This window comes from Numida meleagris, chromosome 1 (genome assembly GCF_002078875.1).
Source record: "Numida meleagris isolate 19003 breed g44 Domestic line chromosome 1, NumMel1.0, whole genome shotgun sequence".
In the NCBI taxonomy this organism is placed as follows: Eukaryota; Metazoa; Chordata; class Aves; order Galliformes; family Numididae; genus Numida; species Numida meleagris.
This window is the reverse complement of record NC_034409.1, coordinates 173,741,598-173,765,229: the sequence shown is the minus strand read 5'-3', so window position 1 is coordinate 173,765,229 and position 23,632 is coordinate 173,741,598. Positions and strand designations below refer to the sequence as shown.

The 23,632-nt window shown below is 37.1% G+C and overlaps 1 protein-coding gene across 11 annotated transcripts in view; it reads left to right on the top strand.

Annotated features, from left to right (window-relative positions):
• The window catches only part of PAN3 (PAN3 poly(A) specific ribonuclease subunit), a 77,098-nt gene extending 55,461 nt beyond the window's left edge, over positions 1-21,637 (top strand). For 6 of the 11 annotated variants that reach the window (XM_021378712.1, XM_021378654.1, XM_021378675.1 and 3 more), the window contains 7 exons: positions 4,113-4,278; positions 4,726-4,813; positions 10,474-10,613; positions 11,507-11,636; positions 14,600-14,664; positions 15,390-15,528; positions 18,668-21,637. In XM_021378712.1, the coding sequence (XP_021234387.1) occupies positions 4,113-4,278; positions 4,726-4,813; positions 10,474-10,613; positions 11,507-11,636; positions 14,600-14,664; positions 15,390-15,528; positions 18,668-18,808 (869 nt within the window). In that variant the 3' untranslated portion in view covers positions 18,809-21,637. Of the gene's footprint in view, positions 1-4,112; positions 4,279-4,725; positions 4,814-5,318; positions 5,479-10,473; positions 10,614-11,506; positions 11,637-14,599; positions 14,665-15,389; positions 15,529-17,910; positions 18,132-18,667 lie in introns of those variants that run through there. The other 5 variants (XM_021378694.1, XM_021378685.1, XR_002433022.1 and 2 more) reach the window with 5 other exon arrangements.

Here is a 23,632-nt window from a genome sequence, read left to right as displayed (position 1 = left end):
TTGCAGATGCTATTACTGTGTAGGTAAGGTAGTGTGGGGAAAAAATCAGCAGCTTACATTTATTTTTATTCTAAACACCTGCAAGCATATGTCTTTGTTGCTTCTGAATTCTATAGAATTTATTCCTGGTATTGTTCTTTATGCAGTGAAATATTCTTTCTTGAAGTGGTACAATGTGATAATCTTATGTTGTTCTGTCAGTTAAATATTCACAAGTTCTAAAATTAGAAGTCTGCCTTTCAGTTACCTTGGAATATATTTATTCAAATTATCCCTATTTGTTTAATTCTCATTCCTCGTATTTCCTCAATACTTGCATTTTGATGAAGAGTCTGAATTTAACATTAAAACTGTTTCTCTAGAATGTTTGTATGTTTTCCCACTGTTCTGATACTTTTCAGTTTCAGATGATGGTAAATGTTAGGCCATTTATCTCTGCAGACATGACATTCTATTTAAATTAGTGAATTAGCCGGAAAGTACCAAAAACCTTTTCTCTTAAATGCCCAATGATTTAATTAAACAGTAAACCACATTCTAAGCATACATATTTTACAATTGCCAGCTAGAAAATCCTGGCAAATGAAGAATAACTCCATGCTGCTGTCAGTTAATTTTTTTGTTTCTTTGTCCTGATGAGTTTTTGGGAGGGTTAATGTCAGAGGTGAGCATGCCTCTGGTATTTCCTTTGATCTGTGTATTGAAAATACTCAGGAATTAAACATAGTGTACAAGCACTTAATGGTAGCTCTCAGCACCACAGATTCTGTTCCACAGTGAATTAATATTTCTAATGAATGTAGACAAGCTTCCTGGACAGTGATTTCCTTTGGATGCATTGTTAAAAGTAGTATTTAATCCAGAAAAGTGGACATTGTTGTCTTGTAGTTTTTGCATCTCCAGTCACTGAGTGTGTTTTTCAGAAAAAGAAACCTCTTCAATTTAAAATGAAGTTATGTACCCAGACTGTGATGAGCAGGAAAAATATTTATATATTTAAAGTCAACACGATGATTCTCTGTCTACAAATGTTCTAAAACCAAAGACGATTAAGTATTTTAATTTTCTATTGAGAGCATGAAGCAACTCTGAAGTAGGAAAAAAACACAACCAGCAGCTTTTGGCAAAAGTTATTTTAGGATAATTTGATCTTTTTCTAAATCAAATAATCAGATTTTCAGTATCATATTTTTTTTAAATGTATTGCTACATTAGTCGTTCAGAACCTTTCTGTATATTGGAAACTGGGGAATGTAAAATTGAAGGTCGCATTTCCTCAGGGAATCACAGAATCATTAAGGTTGGAGAAGTCCAGTAAAGATCATCAAGTCCAACCCATCACCACCATGCCCACTAACCATGTCCCTCATGGTTTAGAATGGGGAGAGAAAGGAAAGCTACTGCATATATCTTAGCTTGTAGTAATATTATTGAGGAATAATAAACAATCTCTAAACAAATTCACAGTTCTCAATGTAAAATACTGCTTTAAAGGCCTGATAGCTAATCACTAAATGGGACCTAAATCTTTCTTTAGGCTTCTGATTTTTTTTATCTATGTCTGGTGAGAACAGGTTGCTTGTTAGCACACTCTATGGTGGCAACATTACTGTCCGAGTAAGTGAAGCAGATCCTGCTGCCAGGGGTCCCAGCTTTTCCTTCTCATCTCGGGACAAACTCTGGCTTCGTCCTTGTATGGGAGAACTGAATTTAATTCAAAAGCTATTGGGGGAATAAAAAAAGAGAAAAGGAAAAAAAAAAAAGACATGACAGTGCAAAGAGCACACTTCTTTCTCAGCTGAGATAATCATAGCACAGAACTTAAAAAAAAAAAAAACTGCCAACAACGAAAAACCCCTGTTGAGTTCATTTTAATGTAGCAAGAAAAATAATGGATTACTCATGTATCTGGAGTGGAAGTTCTTGCATTTTTAACCTTCTTCATTATTATTTATGTACTGTGTCTCAAATGAAAGCACTAATAGGAGTGAGTCTATCCTGCACTAGAGGAAGAACATATTGTAAAACTGCATGGATTCAACCTGTGCTAGGAATTTATTTCAAATCAAATATGAACCTCTAAAATATCACTTCTTAGACTAATGTAATCTTGATAATTTTTTTAACTTTTTTCAAAATTCTTTTTACGTTTTTTGACATGTTAAGCACTTTTTGGAAAGCTTTCAGCTTCACCTGCACAGTGAGCTTTTGAGTCTCGTTTTCTTGGATGATTGCTCAAGTGCTATCTGCAGCAGGCCTGGTAGGCCTTCAGGGAACGTGTTTCATAACCAGCATCACAACAAACTGAACTGCTTTTAATCTTTGTTGTTTTGAACAGATAGATATCTAAGAGGGCACTTCACGTGTGATTCTTCCAGTATTTGAGCTTGTACCTATAGTGCATGGGAACAAGGGCTGCAGCCTGAAAGCAGTGGCCTGGATTTGGCTGTAGCCACAAGCAAAATCCTTCCAATAGTAAACAATACTGCTGCTTGATTTGGATTTTCTGATAGAGGAGGAGAAGCTGTGCTCTCTCAACTTTTTTCTTTGAATATCCTCTTGGTTACGGTGCCTTTAATTTGGAAATCAAAGGGCAAGTGTTCTGAAGTCACAAGCAGAAAAATAGCCCCAAGTTCTGGCTCTTCTTCTCTTAGACATATTATAGAACACTTCTCTTCTGGACATATGTAACTGTCTTACGTAATCCATAGAGATTGCTGTTAAATGCATCTCATGCAGTGCTAGTTGCCAAAAATGTCCTGTATAACAAGTAATGGCTAGGAGAAAAACCTTGATTAATACAGGATCTTACATCTCTCCACTTATTTGATATCATCATCATTTTTCTCACGCTGAAGAGCAGAGAATCGTGGTGGGGGTAGAGCCTACTACATGAGATTTCTGGTATGCTGGCTTGTGGGAAGTGATTTGCATAACAATTCATCAGGAGGCCAGAAAAAACAAGGAATACCTCATTAGATTCAGCTTTCAGTTGATGTGGCAGGCTTGATGCTATTTAAAGGAGGCAGTGTCTTGACCTTTATAATCTAAACCAAAGCAACTTGAACTTGCAAAATTAACTAGTGTTCTGTTTTTTTTGTCATCATTTTTTTGTCAAACCAGGAATGTCCCCAGTCTATCACACTCACTCCAAATCAGTACGTTTTGAAGTAAAGCTTTCCATAATGTTTCATTTTTCAGCGCTCTTGTGTTCATACATGCAGAGGCGCACAAATGCTTACTTTGAGCAAGTGCATGGATATGGATACATTTCTTGTGGAAGAAACACAAGAAGTGAATGTTTCTCTGGGTATAGTTTCTTCTCTTGAGCACTGTGTCATGCAAAGAGTAGCAACCGTGTGTTAAAGACATCTTACAGAAAATAACATTCATCTGTGTCTTACTGTTTTCACCTACGGCTCAGTGTTACTGGGAAGCAGTCTGCAGTGTTGAATTTGGGTGTTTGCAAATAAGTACTTTTTACTTCTGAAAGGACTACAAATCCATTCTGAAATGAAGGGATGCATTGCTTTTGTGTGGCCCCTTAAACAAGGGTCATAGAGTGATGACTTGTCAGTGAATTGGATCACAGCAGAACACACATGAAGTTGTGTTTGTGCTGTTTAGCCACAAGATCTTCCACTTTGATTTGCTTACATAGTTTGAAGCTAGCTTACTCAATTTTCCTCAGTTTTATCAAATAGACCATGTATGAGTTGTATACCTTCCTACAGCAAAGGAGATGAAACAGGATCTGTTGCAGCTATTCTGACATGTACTTGTTTGTTTGAATACCAACATTTTTACTTCTCAAATATCCAAGTGTTTTGATGCCCCTGCCCACTTCCAGCAATTTTTAAATGGTGCTCTTTTTGCAGTGAATATTCATTCTGAACTTTAAAAATCAGCAAAGTTTTCCTGAATGTGAGTGAAAACAATACCTGGGGAACTGGCAGCATTTTAAAGTTTACTGTACTTCCAAGAATGGAAAAAAAAAATCATTAAAACAAAATAGCTATCTGTCTTTTGATGACTGTGACTGTATAATTCAAAATGTTTTAACTTTAATTATATGTAGCAGCCATCTGTTGATGCTAAGAATTTCCTACTAGGTCAGCATGATGGACCTCTACCACGACAGCATGCGGGTTTGCTTCCAGAGTCATTGATATGGGCGTATATTGTGCAGCTCAGCTCTGCCTTACGGACCATTCATACAGCAGGACTAGCATGCAGAGTTATGGATCCAACAAAGATTCTAGTAACTGGCAAGACAAGGTAATGAAAGCATTCATTCTCATTGTATACCGTGGTCTTTGTTCATAGTAGCTGCTGACCATGAACTTTTGTTAGGCAAATAACAAATCTAATTTAGAAAGATCTATTACCTTTAACTGATATGAAGCAGTGCGATGAATTTGTAAAGATTTTTTTGTCCAAGCTCTATTTAAACACCTTTCAGGAAGGCTTATGTACTGTTGTTCCCATAATACTGTTTGAGTCCTCTACTGCCAGTTTAGTAACTTCTTAATTTATTTGTAAATTGAAGGCTATCTGTCTGCATTATATAAAAAAGTAAAATCAGGATTTCCTGCTTCATAGTACTAAGATGCCTTTTTTGTCATACTAAAACTTTCAGTGAAAGCATTCAATGGAATGAATATTAGGAAAAATGGAGTAAACAACAAATGTAGTGACACTTGTTCCTTTTTTCTTGTTCCAAAGGTTACGAGTTAATTGTGTTGGAATCTTTGATGTTTTAACATTTGACAACAGTCAAAATAATCCACTGGCGTTAATGGCTCAGTTTCAGGTAAGACAACAGTGCTGTAGTGAGGTTAATGACTTGGCCCAAAGAGTATGGGAAACCAATGTGATTCCTTCTGGAAGACTAATATTTTAATTGAATTGTAGTCTGATATGTCTATCTCTAAATAACTGTATCTTCCATTCCTGATTTGATCTTAGCTTGTATTTGTTTGTAGAAAACAATGTCTTAGAAAAGTGAAAATTCATTTTGCTGTCTTCTGCTTCTGAAATTTCAGCAAATGTGCTGAACAGGTCAAACTACTAGCATTTTACAAAATAATTCAGAAATTGTTGGAATGACAGATTTCTAATGAAAGAGAAATGCAAGATTTTCCTTTAGCGATAGAGATCAGAAAATGTTTCAGTAGCAGTTTTTGCTCTTTCTTTTATGTTTTAACAAAAATAATTGTGACAAATGTCTGTTCACAGAGGAGTAAGAGATCTTTTAAAGTAACTGCATTTAGGCCTTCTCCTCGCTCCTAAAAGGTTCGAGTGTATCTTTATTTTAGGCTCCTAGTTTTTCCGTGTTCTCCTGGCGTTCTCTGAAGTGCGGACTCTGCATAATTCCTGAATTAAGAAGAATCCCTTTAGACTTAAACAAAACTGTTCCACAGTCATCTGGAGCATCACTGTGTACAGGAGTGCCTCTTTCCCTAACTTCCCCTCAGGGTAAAGTACATTGCTTCAGCAGTCATCACGTACCCTGTCCGTACTGGGAGTGAAAGACTACAGTAGGAAGTTGGATTTAATTTATTTTCATTAATTGAGATTATTCATTGTGAGAAAATTGCTCATTCAGAGTCTTCCAGTAATAAATGAAATGTTTGAACTTTGGCCAGGCAGAAACTAGCTTATTGGAGACCTTGTCCTAGAAGGTAGCAACTTTTTTTTTTCTTGGAATAATACAGTAAAGCAATTTTAAGTGTGATTTGAGTAGGACTTCAAAGTACCCACTACTACATATCAATGGGCTTGTGGTAATCATGTAATGGAAAACAGCCAAGAGAATATAGGGATACATGTAAGTGAGGGGTTCCAGTACTAAAACTATAATGAGATTATCATTAAATACTTGCTTACTGAAGTTTACTTCAATAGCAGCAGGAGAACAGATCTTACTTGAATGTCATAATATCTCTGAAATGTTAAAGCAGAATATTTTACGTACTTGGAGGTACAAATCTAAAAAAAAAATACTTGGAGGTGCACCAATCTGTCAAAAGCGTTTAGAACCATAGTAGCCCAACATTTGGCAACTAACTTGCTTGGTGTAATGCCTAGTTTTGTTTAGAAATGGGTTTTGTTTACTTGCATTATACATTCTTAGTATTTAAATTGTTGAAGTATTACTGGTAAAACAGATGTACTCTTTAAGTGTACGGTGTGAAAGATGTACACTGGAGTTAGAAAACATTGTATTACTTCCTTTTTGTTGCTTCCTCTGGAAAGGCTAGGCTCTCACAATTGATTTTGTTCCTTCAGAGATTCTGGATGGAATTAATTCCTTGAAATTCAGGGGTCATTTATCATGTCCTACCTTTTGTTTGACCTAGCCAGATAGCACTACAAAATAACAGCTGCAGCTTCTCCTTCCTCTTGATCCATGACCCAGTTCCTGAATTCCTCTGGGACTCTTGTGACTGTTAAAAATGTAGGTTATCTGTTGGTTTACTGCCCAGCTTATATGCATTTCCTTGTTGTTGTCTTCAGTGGAGGAAGGTATTTTTGTTAGCATTTTTCACTTTCTGGCTATTTCCCCCTTGTTAACATAGATAGGAAAGAGTTTGACCAGAACAGAGAGGAGCTATGCAAAAGGAATGCAATTGTTCTTCATGGTCTGTTTTTTTTCAGATTCTGTGTTAAATGCATTAGCTTACATGATTATTTAAGAGTTAAATAAAGGCAACAATATGGGAAGCTAAAAATATAGGAATAGCCACCTACATTAAAAACAAGATGCATAAACCTATATACATCGTCTTCCCCCTCCTCGCCCCTGATCTTATAAGTCATGTGTCAGTCAATAACTAAATTCTTGTAGTAATACTGTAAACGGTGATGCAGGAAACAGTAGAAAGGTTTAATAAATATTTCTGTATTTGAAATAAAATGAAAGTTAGTCCTCTCCATGTGAAATGAAGAGAAAACATAAGTGTTATTGATTTAGCAAAGGCTGTAAGGTTACGTTTGCTCAGAGTAAATATTTTTAATGTAGTAAGCCAAAATAACTTTGACATACACCTTCCTAAACTTAAGAAACTAACTGAAGAGGCATCTTAACTATTAATGTTGAAATTAAAAATGAAATAAAATGTAATCTAGGAACTTGGAGGGACTTCTAAGTACAATTCCAGAGCTTAAAAGGATGAGCAAATCCACAGAATTGTAGAGTGGATCGTAGAAGTTAAGCTATTACTGATCCAAGCACAGCAGTGAAATAGGATAAACAAAAAGTAATGTCAGTTTCAAAGAACTTAGAAAAATGGGTCTTGTTGAAAGTCAGATTTATTTGACTAGCTTACATGTTTAGCTAATAAAGCCAGCTGTATAAAATGCTCAGATATCTTGAGGGCTTTGTGCATAGTAGTACATAATCTTTTTTAACATTAAAATTACAGAAGGAGTACCTATTCAATTAATTTTTAACTTGCTCATTGACATATTTAAAACTCATTTGATAACGGGGAAACATTAGTGATCAAGGCTCTTCCTGAAGGTATCTCCTAGAGGCTGGTTTTTAGCCTAATGCTACTTCGTATTTCCATCAGTGACCAAGATGGTGGTGATAAAATCTTCACTAGCAAAGTTTTTCAGGAGATAGAGGTTGTTCCAAGCTAGTTTTTATTAATCGAATTGCTATTTAAATGGTTATTAGCTGGACAAAAGATACCCTGTACTTAAAAGGTATAAAAGTTTTCTTTGAAGTTGTGAATCAACTTTGTATGACTTAATAGTCAGTGTTGATAGTTACCTCAGCAAATGTCTGGTAAGCGGATGGCTGGTGTGATGCTTAACTGTGTGAAGAGCGTAATATGATGTGTAAGCAGATAAATGATTGTACCTGATGACCTGTTGCCTGAACTGGTAAAACTACTGCAGGAATACTGTTTACATCTGGTGCCCTTGCCCCTAGAAGGTCTGTCAGTTCTTGTGTGCCTCCTTTAAACTTCCCCTGCCTTGAAGCTGGAGGGGCTGAACGAATGGATGAATTTTTCAGTGATGAAGGTTAAGGTTTAGTAGGAATATGCAGATTTTCCTCCTTCTAGGAAGATGGTGTAATTCAGATCCTAGGAAGTTTTTACCTTGCTTGGAGGCACAGAGTTGGTTAGCAGGTGGTAGTTTGATTCCTTCTGAAATAGGAATCTGAATTCTGTAAGTCCTTATGTTCGTTCCACTAACTGGACACAAGAGGCGAAAAAAACCAAACATGTCAGTTCCTAAAATTAGCTGGATGAATCCAAGCCAATTTTGCAATCAAAACATAAGTCAAGCATTGGCTGTAACTTGAATTATGTATCTTTGAGGCTGCATTGGTGTGTATCATCTCTGCCAAGTTTTCTATTAGATGTACTTCATGAAACAAACGCTAATTTATGTTGCAAGTCAAATGGTTTAAAAGAAAAGTGCCTGAATTCAGAATTTTCTGGCTGAAATTAATGTAGTCCTTTTTCTCAACCACTTTTAAAATCAAATGCAGTCTGTATTGTGAAGGCGCCTGTGCAAAGATGGTATTTAAATAGGATTAAGTTTTATGTTTTGGGTATACCAGTCATGGTTGGGTGATGATAAAGAATGTAAAATACTGCTTTATCAATTATAAAATGTTGGAAGGTTTTAACTAGGGGACTCGAGAGAGAACAAAGATCATTTTAAGATTAATACAAATATTTATTTCCCCTAAGTCTTCTGGAAAAAGACCTAAAAAATTAAAAAAAAAAAAAAGGCAAAAAACCCATTGTGCAAGGTGAAGATGTCTCAGTGCAGATACCTCTTCAGCAGAGTTCTTCTGTTTACTACCATAGCAGTGTCTTCTGCTGCTCAAATTGACTGTACTTGGTAGTGAAAGTAAGCAGGTTCCCACCAAAATGGGGGTTGTTGGTCTCATTCATTTCTCTTTGCCAAAGTACAAAGCAATGCTGATGCAGAGGAATTCCTGGTTCTTTAGGAAATTAAGTCTAGCATATGCCAGTCCCATCTCCTCTGTGTGTTGTCCTTGTTTCTGTTCTATTTGCCACATCTGGCTTCTGTCTCCATTAGTGACTGCCCTGTACCATGCTTTTTAACTTCTGTCACATTGCTTATCCATTTAAATTGTGCTGCTTAATCATACTTTAGCAGTTGATATAGAAACAGCAGGGATGTTCGTAGACCTGGAAACATGTTCTTTACCTTGTGCCTCAACATCTGGAAGATGTGGCCAAAGGGAAAAGCTCTGTTCAGCTGCTGCAGCCAAAGGAAGAGCAAAGACTGCTACCCCTCTGGGTGGAACAGCTGTGAGGGGCTGTGACACATCCACCTTCTCAGCAGTTTCACAAAGTTTTAGCTCCAAAATTCTAAACAGAACTCTTAATGTTATCCCACTACCAATTTTTTTGGCCTCTAACAGAAATGACAGAAGCTATCATCCTTGTATGATGACATTCTCTGCTAAACATCATATCCTTCCTCCAGAATGTGGAACTGACATTCATGATAAATAATAGCATTCACCTCCTTACTTTTCACAAAAATATCATTTCTAAGAAAAAAAAGTCAGCAAGTCTCTCTAGCTGATTATTAAATTCTGTCTGAAAAATGCATCCAGCACAGAAAAATGCAAATATTTCAAGTTTGGCCAAGTTGTATGCACTTGAAAGATTTTGTGTGGGAGAAATTGGGCAGCTTTTGCAATCAGTATTACTGTTTCCTACTATATTGGGGTCCTGGTTTTAGAGAGAACTTCAAAATCTGATGTGGCTTTTCACAGTAACTTCTGGTAGCTGTCCTTTGAATTAGTAGAATTGGCAGAAGTTTCTCTTGCAACCAAGTCTGTACAAAGTATTCATCTTTTAAGAGTTCTACTCTTAAGGAAAATGGTTAGTAGTACCAAGGATTTCTTCACAAATGGGATTCTGTTCCATTTGTGAGCCACACAGGTCTGTTCCTGTCTAGCTACTTCAGGCAGTTTTTATCTTTTCACACAGGCCGTAAGAGATGAAAATCTTTGTGTTGTTTTATTAGAACAGAAATATTGACCTACTGGTTTCCAATAGGTCTTGTTTCTGTTTTAACGAATAATCTTTGATAGGTATTTTTGCATCTTGTATCAAGAAGATATGCTATTTGCTATCAGCTACTTGGTTCCTCAGGAATGAGTGTGGGGGTGGTTAGAACCTATTTTGTAGTGAGCAGAAGCTCTACAAAGATTTCACTCTGGTATTATCCTTAAGATAAAAATGGATAAATCTGAAGCTCTCAAAGATAAATATATTGCCTTGAAATTGTTAGGTATTGAAATTCTCTTGTGTATGTTTTAACTTCTTGGACAGCTGTATTGCACAGCTATAACATTTAGTTGTTCAAATTCTTCAAAGATTACTGAAGAACTGTCTTAAATGCCCTCTAGTAATGTATGTAATATTTATCTGTACTATGAATCTTATCTGTGCATGTTTTCCCTGTTAGCAAACAGATCTGATCTCCCTGGGGAAAGTTGTGTTGGCTTTGGCTTGCAATTCTTTATCAGGAATTCAGAGAGAGAATTTGCAGAAAGCAATGGAACTGGTGACAATCAACTATTCCTCTGATCTGAAGAATCTGATCTTGTAAGTTTGCTACCTCACTTATTTGCTGTTGTTTTTATTTATTTTCCTGTAAAATATTATTGAAAACAATGATGACTTTTTAAACATACAGTTGATAATGTCAAAATAACACTTTCAGATGCAAATAAGATTACAGTCTATGTTCATTAAGTGATAATGCTTAATAACGTGCTGTCTATGCAAACATTCAAAGTTGATTCACATGTGTATTTTTATGATATATCTAAAAAAAATTAATGTCCTGTTAAAGCTCCTAATACAATTGTATTAATGTTTAAGCAAATATACAAAGCAAGTTTCCCCAAAAACAACACAACAAAACAAACACAGAACAAAAACAGTGTAAAAACAAACAACACCCATGCCTTTTAAGTAATCTTCCATATTGGGATTTATTACTTATCATTTACCATAGCAGTATACTTGTCTTATATCATAGTTTTGGAAGGAGTTAAGGAATAGGCATGTTGCCTTTTTGACCGAAGACTTTAGTGCTAGTTTTGCTTAGTTGTATATTAATTTGTGGTGTTCTTTGGTATAGTCAACATTTCTACTCTTGCAGCCTAAGAGGTAAAAGTAGATATCTCTGTCCCTTCTCTCATCTGAAAAACAGTTGCATCATAATCTGAATCTTTGGATCTTCCCTTACTGTTTGAGCGGGATGAGCTAGGAAGTCTCATGAAAGCACTCCCTTGGCTAATATAAATAACTGACTGGAAGTAGGCAAGTAAATTAGCACAAATGTTATGTCTGTTAATATCTCTTTTAAAAATACAAAAGCTGTCAACTCATAAATTAAACACTGGGGTCAAGTAAAATCATAATAGGATGAACTCTTTGGCACTTGCAGCGTGTGTAAGTAATCTTTTTGGGGGGTGGGGATATTTTGGCAGGTATTTGCTGACTGACCAAAACAGGCTTCGCAGTGTAAATGATATCATGCCTATGATTGGTGCGCGATTCTATACTCAATTGGATGCTGCTCAAATGAGAAATGATGTTATTGAGGAAGACCTTGCAAAGGTAAATCATTAAGTAATCTGCACAGGAAGACCTGTAGTATGTATTCCTACAGCTGTACCTTAAGAGGGAATGTTTTGTAGTTTCAGGTTTTTTGTTTGTTTACTTTGTTCAGTAACCCAAGTAAGCTGCCTGCAGACTTTGAGAACTCTGTTCAAAGTACTGAAAGTCCAAAAACTCCAAGAACTAGTAGTTTTAGAATGTGCTTGGCTGGGCTTTAAATTAGGTAGCATCTTCATGTCCAACCAGCAGTCCTAAGAAAATGTTTTCTATATTGCATAGTTAAAAAGCATTATTCTGAGTAAATAATGCCATGTCACCTCACACTAGATCTTGTTTATATTCAAGATCATAAAGCAACAAATGCTTTCTTTAAATTCTTGGATAGATTTAGATTTCAGTGCCGCTTATCTTATTTGGAAAGAGAAAAATATATGAATGCTAGATTATGGAGATAAAGGTTTTGATAGTGATCTTCAGTTTCCCTAAAATGTACACATTTTGCTGTCTGAGTCTGGCTGGTCTATCAAGTTCAGTCAAGTACCAGGTGCTAGCTACAAAGGAAATATGTACTTTGTCCTGTGCTAGTGTGAATTTGTTCAGCAGGAAAGGGTTTGAGCCTCATCTTATCTGCTCTTCAGAAGCCACTGAGGGCAGAATTTTCTAACAAGACTGAAGTACATTGTAAAGGCTTTTATACGGCTGAGGATTTGAGTAAGATAGGGTATTGAGTTTCGGTGGATTAAATCAAGCCTTGTGGCTCATTTCCCTTGCATGCAATCACTGAGCACGTTTAAATAGGCAACGAATGGTATTCTGGTGGACTGTACTATTAATTTCTCTAACATAGTTGCGTTGGATAACCAACTGTTTTTCTCTTCTTTGTGAAAGATAATAAAATCTTTCATGGCTAAGAGCAGCAGAAGGGCAGGATGGTGCCTACTCTGGTTGCAGAGCTCTACGTGATGGATGTTCACTCTTTTTATTGCAGTCAACTACAACTCCTGCTCTGAATGTTTAAGATCACTTCTTGTCAAAGTGGCCCATTGTGCCTACTCAGATTTGAATGGGTGGACTTTTTCCCATAATGAAAAGGGGAGGTTGGCCTGTAATCAGCATGAAGCAATCTGCATTTTCAGTCAGTTTTTTTTATAGCAGTTGCTTTTCACTGGCAGCTGAGAAGAGCCACTGCAAATCCAAACTGTTGCATAGCTGCTAGTTCATCGATAGCTGTTTATCTAGGAGTGATAAATAGCAGTGTCATCAGAGTTACAATATCGCTTAAGTCTAGCCTGATATCCTCTCTTCATTATTGTTCCAAAGCAGATGCTTAGGGGGGAATGTTAAAACAGTACTAGCATGTATGTTATTTTTCTGCATGTTCTCCAAGCATGCAGTCATCCACAGCTTAGGGGCTTATGATGTTGGAAGTGGTTTGTGTAGATAATGTTAGTGTTCTCTTGAAGCCACGGATATTGTTCCTCACATTTCACGCAGCAGTGACCGTTACTCTGTCCTTTTCCTTCCTCACCTTAATGTTCCCATTATCTACGTGTCTCAACATTCAAGCATGCAAAGCCTCTGTTTTCAAGTCCTTTAATCCACTCTAGGAGAATTCCCTGCCCTATGTGCTACCAAGCCTGCAGAGAGGCCACCTGGAGGCTTAGAGCCAGTGTTGTTGCTCAGCTCTCTGTTGCCACTGACAGGGAATCGACAAGGCTGTAGCATTCACACAGATGTGTTTTTGGCTTTTGTGTTTTTGGCATGTGCCAAAAAATTATTTTGGGGTTGTATAGACCTCTGCTAGCTGGAGAAGGTAAGTCTTTACTGTCGATCTCCAAATGCAGCTTTAATTGAAGTACAAGCTGTTCTGCTGTGTGTTTTTTAGACTGGTAACAAAAATCTTGCAACCCCATAGGTTGTTTGAGGTCAAGCTGTTATCACCTTGACCTACTTTATTTACCCAGCTGTGCACAGTAATTTACTCCAGACTGAATTCATTTGAAATCAATATGATCATGCATGGAGTGAGATGCAGCTTAGCATGAATAACATCTGAGAGCTGGGCCACTGGAGAATATGAATAATGTCAGGAGAGTCTTTTTTTTTTCATGTCAGCTTTGAGCAGCTTTACTTAAACTGAAAATTAATCCATGGTGTAATGCAAGCTAGGTTAAAATATAACACTTTTTATTGTAACGTAAATGATAATGAAAGATGTAAGAAATAAATTGATTACAGGTATTTTAAGCATCTTAAAATGCTAATATTCTTTCTTGTGAGTTTATTCTGATTGCTTTGCCTCTGTCATTACTCAGAGTACTTAGAGTTTATACTGCATTAAAATTAAAAATGATATTTCTAGATTTTTTGGAAGAACTTGTTTTGAAGTATTTGGACTAGACTGTAATTCCAATTTCAGTATGGTGTTACTACTAAACAGTATTTACTAATAATCTACAAAACGTTCTTCAAGAACACATCTAGTAGACAATATTTCTTCTCCTATATGCCTGAAATCAGCTATTTATACTATTTACTTCTACAGTCTAGCTAAGCATGTGTGTATATACAAACGCACACAGGTGTGTTAACATATTCTTCTTGTTTATCATACATGTATTTTAATTTACTTTTGAATGTAGGCTGGCAAGCGAGGCTAGACTAGTTTCCACATACAGACTGGTTGCCTGATCCAGTTCCTTCTAGTGCAGTAAGTTGTCACTGGTTGTCAAATCTCCACATTAGAACTTAAATGTGAAGTACGAAGATTAGAATTGGGCTACCAATACACGATATAATGTACTGGATCTAGATATCTTTCTGAAAAAATTATACCATCATCTTAGAATAAATCAATTATTGTAGTTCATAGTGCTTCATTGGCATTACTGCAGTATATCTTTGGCAAATAAGTGTCTTAATTTTATGTTTCAGAAACTTGAATAATCTTTCTTGTTTTCTAGGAGGTGCAAAATGGAAGGTTGTTTAGGCTTCTAGCAAAATTGGGAACAATCAATGAGAGGCCAGAGTAAGAAATTCTTGTTTTTGTGGTGTAGAGCATGCAAAACTCAGTTTGCAATGCAAAATTTCTTCCCTTGTAAATTTAAGCTAAACATTTTTCCCCGTATTTGCCTCTGAAGAGATTAGTTGTTAACTCTTGAGACAGTAAGATAAGCAACTTTGGCCAAAATATTAAATAAATGAAGACTACACATAGATATGCCACATTTGCTTCCAATTGGATTCTCTTAGTCCATTGTGAGCAACAATAGTTTTTTGAGGAAAAGTGTAGCTCTCTTGAACTGCAGCCAATTATGTAGATATCTGTTTTAAGCCTGTTAATTATCAGCTTGGTTTTTTATGAGGTACTGCATAAAAATTGAGTGTTCCTGGTTGGCTTTCCATCGATTATTGTTTTCTGCGTAATTGAATAGACTTGGCTAGTAGAGTTGTGTTTGTAAAGCTAGTTTCTAACATTTACATGGAAAACTTGTTAAAGATGGCCACTGTTTTCCTCCATTGCTTTTCTGTGGGCCTTTCATAGGCATTAACTTAGCTACTTCAGCTGAGAAGCTTTGAATGTGTCATCTTCTGACTGTGTGGCAGGAGTGAGACTAATTTAATTGCAGATCTTAACAGGAAGCTCAGCAGAGCAGCAGGGTGACTTGATCAGATAGCACAGTCATGTGTATATATGGGTTTTGCTTTGTCTTAACTTTCTGAAGTTTAATATGAGCCTTTGTTTTACACTAGGTTTCAGAAAGACCCAACGTGGTCAGAAACTGGAGACAGGTATTTACTAAAGCTCTTCCGAGATCACCTTTTCCATCAGGTGACAGAAGCGGGTACTCCTTGGATTGACCTCAGTCACATTATCTCATGTCTTAACAAGGTACACTGTATTTGGGTTAGCTTTTAAAAACTGCATGGGTTAACTTTCTTTAGAATAATATTCCACTTCAAAGCAAGTTGTCTTTGGCAGGTTAATTCTGCTGATTTAACTGATGGTTATTTTTCCCCTATTTTTGCTGAAAACAATGTATTCTCTAAGCTAATATTCAAACACTTATGGATATTGTAAATAAACGTAGTAGTACGTTAATGTTAATACTTGGAATTCAGTAATACAGCATGAGATTACATATTATTAACCTTTTCATCCTAGAATGCATTGAATACTGTGGATAAGCAATGCTGGTCCCTTTATGCTACTCTGGTCTTTCAATACAGCATAAAGGATCCGTAAAACCCCTTTTACTGGGAGAGGTTTCTGTTGATATGGTTATCACATACTATGGTCATAAAGCATGAGGATCCATTCCTAAACTGTGCTGACCAGAGTGGGAGATAGGAGGACATATCAGGAGGGGAACTGCAATAGAAGTTTAAGCGAACTCCAGCACCGACCTAGACAGTGAGGAAAATTTCTGTGACATACAGTATTAAGCCCATTTCTGGTAAAACCCATAGTCTCGCAGTCTTCTAAGAGCTGCACCACTAGCAAAAATGCTTTCATGGTTAATAGTGGAAGAAGTAGGATAGACCACAAGATCTTCAGGGATCGTAGAGCTGCTTGTCTTGCTCCGTAAAGTGCAGACTGATTTTTTTGTCAGATTGGTTTTCAACTTACCTTACATTATTTTATCAAATTTCAGTAATATGTAGGAGAGTAAGATGCTGCTACTTTTCTTTGTAGCCTCCTGGTCATTCTGCTGGGAGCAGCGATGCAGACACTGACAATATACAGTTTGTGGCTAGTATTTTCTTCTCTAGATTGGGTAGCCAATGTTCTTTTCCATGAACATTTGAACATACTCAGATCCATTAGCATGTAACAGCAGACTAATTACAGTTAAAACTCTTTCTAAATTGTCACAGCTTTTTATCTTCTGTTAGACCACTGCTGTTCATATTTTTAACCATTTTTATCTCTCTGACTGGTGTCTGTAATCGCTTGAAAAGGGGCAGTAAAGGGATCGATGAGGCTAAATCAAAGGCATGTTGCTATTCAAATTGTGAAAAATCATGGTTTGAAAGCAGTGACCAGTATAGTTCTGTAACAAGTGGGGAATAGTCCTCAATTTGTAGGTAGGAGACTATGTCAAGGAATGCCTTATTATATAAATGCTCATGGCTTATCTTTTTTTAAACAGAGGCTCTTCTCTTCTGTGGTTGTGAGCTCAACACACAAAAAATGTAAGGCTTTGTAGAACTTTGCTTCAGAAACACACTCTACAAAGCATTTCTGAAATCATAGGGTTCTCTAGTAGAAGTGGTTATTTGGGCTTTCCTGCTATGCTCCAAAAGCATTCCTTTTGAATGAAACTCACTCCATTGTTTCAAAAGATCTTTTTTTCAGTATGTCGTTTTTGAGATCTTTTTTTCTAAGATGCTGATTTACGTATCCAAAGGAAAAGGGAAAGAAAGTCATATAATGTTTCCAGTTAGCTGTGTGGCTTTCTTTTTACACATCTTCCATATACTAAACTTAGTAAGATATTTTACTGATTTTGTGAGCGACAATGTGAACAGTAAATGGTTTCTCATGCAGCTTGAACATGATAATGTTTTGTAATGGGTGTTGGAAGGGAATTGTAATTTTATCCTCTACAAGAATTAAAAGCTAATTGGCTTTCTTTTGTCCTTCTAAGCTATTCACAAAGCAGAAGCTTTACATTTGGGAGGTTACAGCTCTTAAGGTTATGATCAGAACATTATTTTTAGAAGATAAATGCAAGCAGTTTCTAATTTGCGATGTTGCTCCAGACAGCAGCCAGTATCTCAGTGCCAATGTAATTGTCTCTCTGCCAGTCAGTACAACATTACATTTATTTAATCCCGCTGGGGCTGTATTTCCAAAGATTATCTCAATATCATACCTTACTTGCCTCTGCATCGCCTTCTGTTTGGAAGGTGGAAAGTTGTTAGTATCAGAATTTGGAAATATTGACATATCAAGCCACAGAGCTTTTCAGTACACGAGTGAATTCCCTATTGCTGGAGGTTTCTTGCAAAGTGAGATCATAAGAAAGTGTCAGAAGGGACTGTAAGCACATGAACTACTGTGTTTCTCTGCTCTGAATTAAGACGTGATATATCTGTAATGTAAGTAGTGTAACACACATGCATCCCAAATTAATGCTTTTCTGCTGTGTTCCTGAAACTTCCTAGTGAAAGGAATCCAGCAGCCTCCTTAAGGAAGATTGTGCCATTTGTGGACCTTCATATTTTCTAAATAGATTTCATGACAAAAGTGTTTCTGCATCTATTACAGGCAATTGTCATCAAATATTGGTGACAGGAGTTGCATGGCGGTTGCTTGGAAGATCATGCAACTCAGTTCTGGTATTACTTTAATATTGTATTTGAGAAGTCAGAACAAAACATGAAAACAAATGTGGAACAAATATTAATCTTTAAGCCTGAATTATCCTTTCATTTATGAACTGTAAGTAGGTAATGTTTTTCTTAGAATAAGGGAAGAAGTGTACTCTACAGAAGGCTTGAACTATTTTGTGTCCACTGTGGTAAAACACATGAGGTTTGGGTTTCTACCTTTATTCAGAGTACTTGGGGTTGGTCCGTCCATTAATTCATTATTAGAATGGGCAAGAAGTAACTCACCTACCCTGCTAGGAGGCATGTGGATCTTACGTGCAAACATAGTGGATGATGTGCAAATGTTATGTCAAACGTTCCGTTCATCAGGAGTTATCTGAAAATTATACCAGATATTCTGTACAGGGGGAAGAAGTATTGTAGGATTACTTGCTTTATGGACAGGGAAGAAAGCAATGGTAACCTAGTCCACAGTTGTGGGATGTCCATCATGTTAAGACCAAAATGTCTTGATTTCTTGGCAAGCACATTGTTCTGGTGGAGCTCAGGTGTGTTAACAACACAGAAAGGAAGGATCTGAGTTGCACTAGAATAACGTACTTGTCAAGAAATCGATTGCTTTTGTTATTGGGGAAATGTTTTGCCATTTATTTCACGCTTCTTTTATTTTATCTTTTGCATTCTTGTTACAGTTAGATGCTGGTGTGCCAGAAAAAATAAGCCTCATTTCCAGAGATGAGAAGAGTGTACTTGTGGTAACTTACAGCGATTTAAAACGCTGCTTTGAAAATACTTTTCAAGAACTGATTGCAGCCGCAAATGGTCAGTTGTAGTATTTGCTGAAAGCATGCAGGACATTGCTGAGGAACTTAACCAATAGTAAATTGCACTACAGCTGAATTGTTGTTGTCATCTCATTTCACATTTGGGAAACAAACAGGAGATGAGCAAAGCTGCTTGCACTTCAGTCAGGTACACTGTTACTTGAAGGGAAGAATGTTTCACTTATCCTAGAGCTAAGGCTGCCATTGGAGGCTTTATCTGTGAAGAATTTATTTTAGATTAAGGAACACATCAGGTGCATGATGTTCCTGCTTTTATTTTTTCCACTTGTATATGCACTAATTTTAATTTTTTTAAGACTTTTCTGATCTCTGAAGTTTTGCCACATTGTATACTTAAGGGAAACTCTTTGCAAGGACGTTTCTGGGATACATTTTTGTCACTGAGGATAAAGCAAAATTTATTCATTTTTGATATTATTTGCACCCAGAATAGCATAAAGGACCAGGTAAATAATTTAATAGAAATTGTGTTCTATTAATTACCATTTAGTTCGTAACCTCTGTAAAAGTGTGTTGTATGCAAGCTCTGTATGCCACCCACTGTTAGCTCAGAAAAAAAGAAGACAAAACTTTTTAAAATCGATCAACTTGAAGTATCACTGAATTGACCAAAAGAAAAAAAGGAAAGTTCCCTGTTATTTGATTTAAACTTTGTCTAAGCGAAGTGACGAAAATAGCATCATGGGAAACATCTATAATTTAAGGAGCATATCAGATTTGCTCTAAACGCAACCATCGCCTTTTAAAAAATGTTTGTATGTTTTCCTGCTAGTCAGAAGCATTTACATTTATGCAATTTTTTTAATAGATTTTTTAAAAGAAATTGTGTTAAAATGCCTGAAGTTTCAGGAGTGTATTACTTTAGGTTATTTACAGTATAATTTTTGTATAAAGTTCTGTTCTTTGAACCACAGCTTTATTATGGTACGCTACACTGGATACAGATACAAAGACACTGTTAAAAGAAGATTAACTAAACACAGCAGTTGTCTGGCATCAAGAGCTTTTCAAGTTTTACAGCCTGAATCTGGAGGGATAATGATCTGCTGTGCCTTTGCAGTCACTGCTTAGCCCAAAGTAATATTACTTTTGATAATACTCAATACATGAATATTCCTGAAGTAATTCAGTCTCAAAAGTCTGGAATTTTCCTCCTCAATTACCTTTCTAATATTTGGACATGCAGTTGTCTCCAAACTTGGGTATTCGTGGGATTTCTAGTTAAACACCTACACTTTGATACTGAAGACTGCCAAATACGTAGGAATTTTCTTTCTTAAAGCAGTAGTGAAGACTGTGTCTATCCTTTCCCAGCACTGAATGTTTTAATAGCACTGGGTGCTCACCATGGAGAAAATGTGGAAACTCAAAAGGTCAGGACAGACTCTAAGCACTTGCAACTGATGTTACTGGCATCAATTTTAATAATTCTCAATATTTGTAGATTTCAGAGAAGGTTTTAATATTTCTCTGTCCACTTTTATAAGCTTTAAAATGATTCTCCGCCTTGAGACTTGCATCAAGGAAAGCAACTCTCGTCACATCGAAAGCTTTGAAGACTAGGGACATGCTTTACACATTTTAGAAAATGTGGTTGAATCCACATGAGGTAGCATCAGTTGTTGAGTTTAAAGATCGATTATTGTTGCATTTGATCAAATGAATTTTAAAAGGAACATAATGTTTAATATTCAAACGATAACAGTTGCCAGAATGTTCTTTTTAATGTAAAAGGAACAGGAACTTTGAAAAGTGAACATGAAAAACAGTCTTTTATCATTAGCTCATGTATTTGAGGAAGAGCAGCTGTCTTTTATATGTTTTTTGACAAATCATATTGTAATTCTTTTGTACAAAAAAGAAGTACTTGTATTCTAGAAGAAATATGAAATGCTTAATTTATAAGCGGGCTGAGGTTTTTTCCAGTATTGTTTTCTTTGAAAATGAAAGGGGATCATCTGTTCAGTTGTGGGGTTTGGGAACCTTTGAAAATTTAATTTGTGGACCAATATTTTGTGAAAGTGTAAGGCAGGGGTAAAATAGGGCTTCAATTCTCATCCTTTTTAGACCAGCAAACCACCCTCTGCAAGACATGTCTAAATTGCAAACCTGTGTGTATTTGCATAATGTCAGTTTGCTTCAGCCCCTATTAACCTCAGGACTTGGTTTAAAAACAAAAAGGTAGACAGCTAATAAGTTTTCATACAGAAATAATGTCAGCCAGAAAATATTTGGTGTCAGGTAATACATAAAATAATAATAATAAAGAAGTTGAGCTTTGTTTTTTCTATTTATTTCATTTGGTCTGTATTTGGGAATGATTTAAACAGTCTGAAGTTCAGCTTGGGTGTTTTTTGGGGGAGAGCCCTTCTACCCCACTTTAATTCCATTTAGAAGGTTGTCCTACAGTTGTAGTTTGGTCCATTCATAGGAAGAATTGTATGTCTGTATTTATAAAGAAGCGCCACCAGGATGTGTCCTCCTGGATGGGAAATTTAATTCTAACCTTCCTATTCTTACAGCTAAAAGCACAGACAGGGCAACCTTTGAAATCATGTGATGTTGGTCATTTTAATTTTTGTACTGGTTTTAAATTCTGTTGCTGTATTTACTATATTGTAAATATTTTGTTGAGGGTACCTATATATTTTTTTGATTTGCCCTTGTTTCAGTAATTCAGGTGTCAACTGCTTCCCCTAAAAAGCACCAGTATGTTAAGTTCTGATGTCATGATCCCAATATGTGTTACTCATCTTTAATCCTGTTTTCATTCTTCATGTGTACAGCAGTATTTTTAATAAAGAATACCAGAAATAATGTGGCCTTTTTTTTTGACAACATGAAGTATTGAAGTTTGATATGGGGCTTTTCAACTCTTATGCTGAAATTGTATTCTGTTCAGTTGTATTTCTTCTGTGTTTTGTTTCCAGTGCGAAGTTTAAACATCTGTGATTCACAAATAGTTTTTAGTGCTTGCCACTTGGAGTACATCAGTTATCCTAAAACACATAGATGCCGATTACCCAAGTCATACTAATATGCACTTCCTTAACTCGAGTCAACTCAGTAGTAAAGTATACTAATTTCTCTTGAGAATTTGCACGTCAAGTAATTGACAGCTTCATTGCCCAGAATTTTTCTGTATTGTTAACACGCAATGGTGAGATGACTTACTCTTGGATGGATGTAGAAGATCTTATTCCAATCCTGACTATACTTATGTAACATGAAATTTTGTGCAATACATATGGAATAGTCAATACTTAGTACTGACAATTAATTTGAGTTTTTATCCATTAAATTGCATTGTTTCTAGAAGTTTTATTATATGGAGACTTGGTTGCTGAGCCTCTCTCCATTATATTTGAAAAGTTGTGGCTGTCAGGCGAAGTCCTCAGTGACTGGAAAAAGGGCAATATCACTGGCATTTTTAAGAAGGAGAGAAAGGAAGACCTGGGGAACTACAGGCCCGTGAGCCTCGCCTCTGTGCCTGGGAAGGTCATGGAACAGATGCTCCTGAAAGAGATGTTAAGGCATGTTAGGGAGGAGCAGGTGATCTGAGACAGCTGGTATGGCTTCACCAAGGGAAGGTCATCTCTGACCAATCTGGTGGCCTTCTGCGATGAAGTGATGGCACCAATGGACAAAGGGAAGGCAACTGATGCCATCTGTGTGGACTTCTGCATGGTCTTTGACACGGTCCCCCACCACACCTTTATCTCTGAATTGGAGAGAGATGAGTTTGAAGGGTGGATTACTCAGTGGATAGAATCAAAGTTAGCCAGATTGGGAAAGATCTACAAGATCATCCAGTCCAACCATCCACCTACCACCAATAACACCACTAAACCATGCCTCTCAATACTATCTCTGTTTCTTGAACACCTTCAGGGACAGTGACTCAACCACCTCCCTGGGCAGCCCATTCCAGTGCCTGACTGCTCTTTCAGAAAAGAAGAATTTCCTTCTGTCCAGTCCAAATTTCTCCTGGCGCAACTTGAGGCCATTCCCCCTCGTCCTGTCACTAGTTACAAGAGAGAAGAGGCTGACCCCCAGCTCACTACAACCTCCCTTCAGGTAGTCATAGAGAGCGATGAGGTCTCCCCTGAGCCTCCTCTTCTCCAGACTGAATGATCCCAGCTCCCTCTGCTGCTCCTCATAAGGCCTGTGCTCCAGACCCCTCACCAGCTTCGTCGCCCTCCTTTGAACACTGAGGCTCCGGGGCCTCAATGTCTTTCTTACCGCGAGGGGCCCAAAACTGGACGCAGTACTTGAGGTGTGGCCTCACTAGAGCTGAGTACAGAGGGACAATTACCTCCCTACTCCTCCTGGCAACACTATTTCTGATATAAGGCAGGATGCCATTGGCCTTCTTGGCCACCTGGGCATACTGCTGGCTCATGTTCAGCTGGGCGTTGACCAATACCCCCAGGTCCATTTTCTCTACACAGTCTTCCAGCCACTCTGCCCCAAGCCTGTAGCGTTGCCTAGGGTTGTTGTGGCTGATTAGGGATAAGGAATTTATTGGATGATTTCAGCCAGAGGATTGTTGTCAGTGGCTCTAGGTCCAGGTGGAGGCCAGTGAGTGGTGTCCCCCAGGGGTCCATCTTGGGATTGGTACCCTTTAACATGTTTATCAGTGACACAGATGATGGGATTGAGTGGACTCAGCAAATTTGCTGATTACACCAAGCGGAGTGGTGCAGTTGATATGGCAGAAGGAAGGGATGACATCCAGAGGGATGAGTTCCTGGGAGAATAATTCATTGAGCAACCCTGCCAAGATGAACATGGGCATGATAGTGGCCTTCC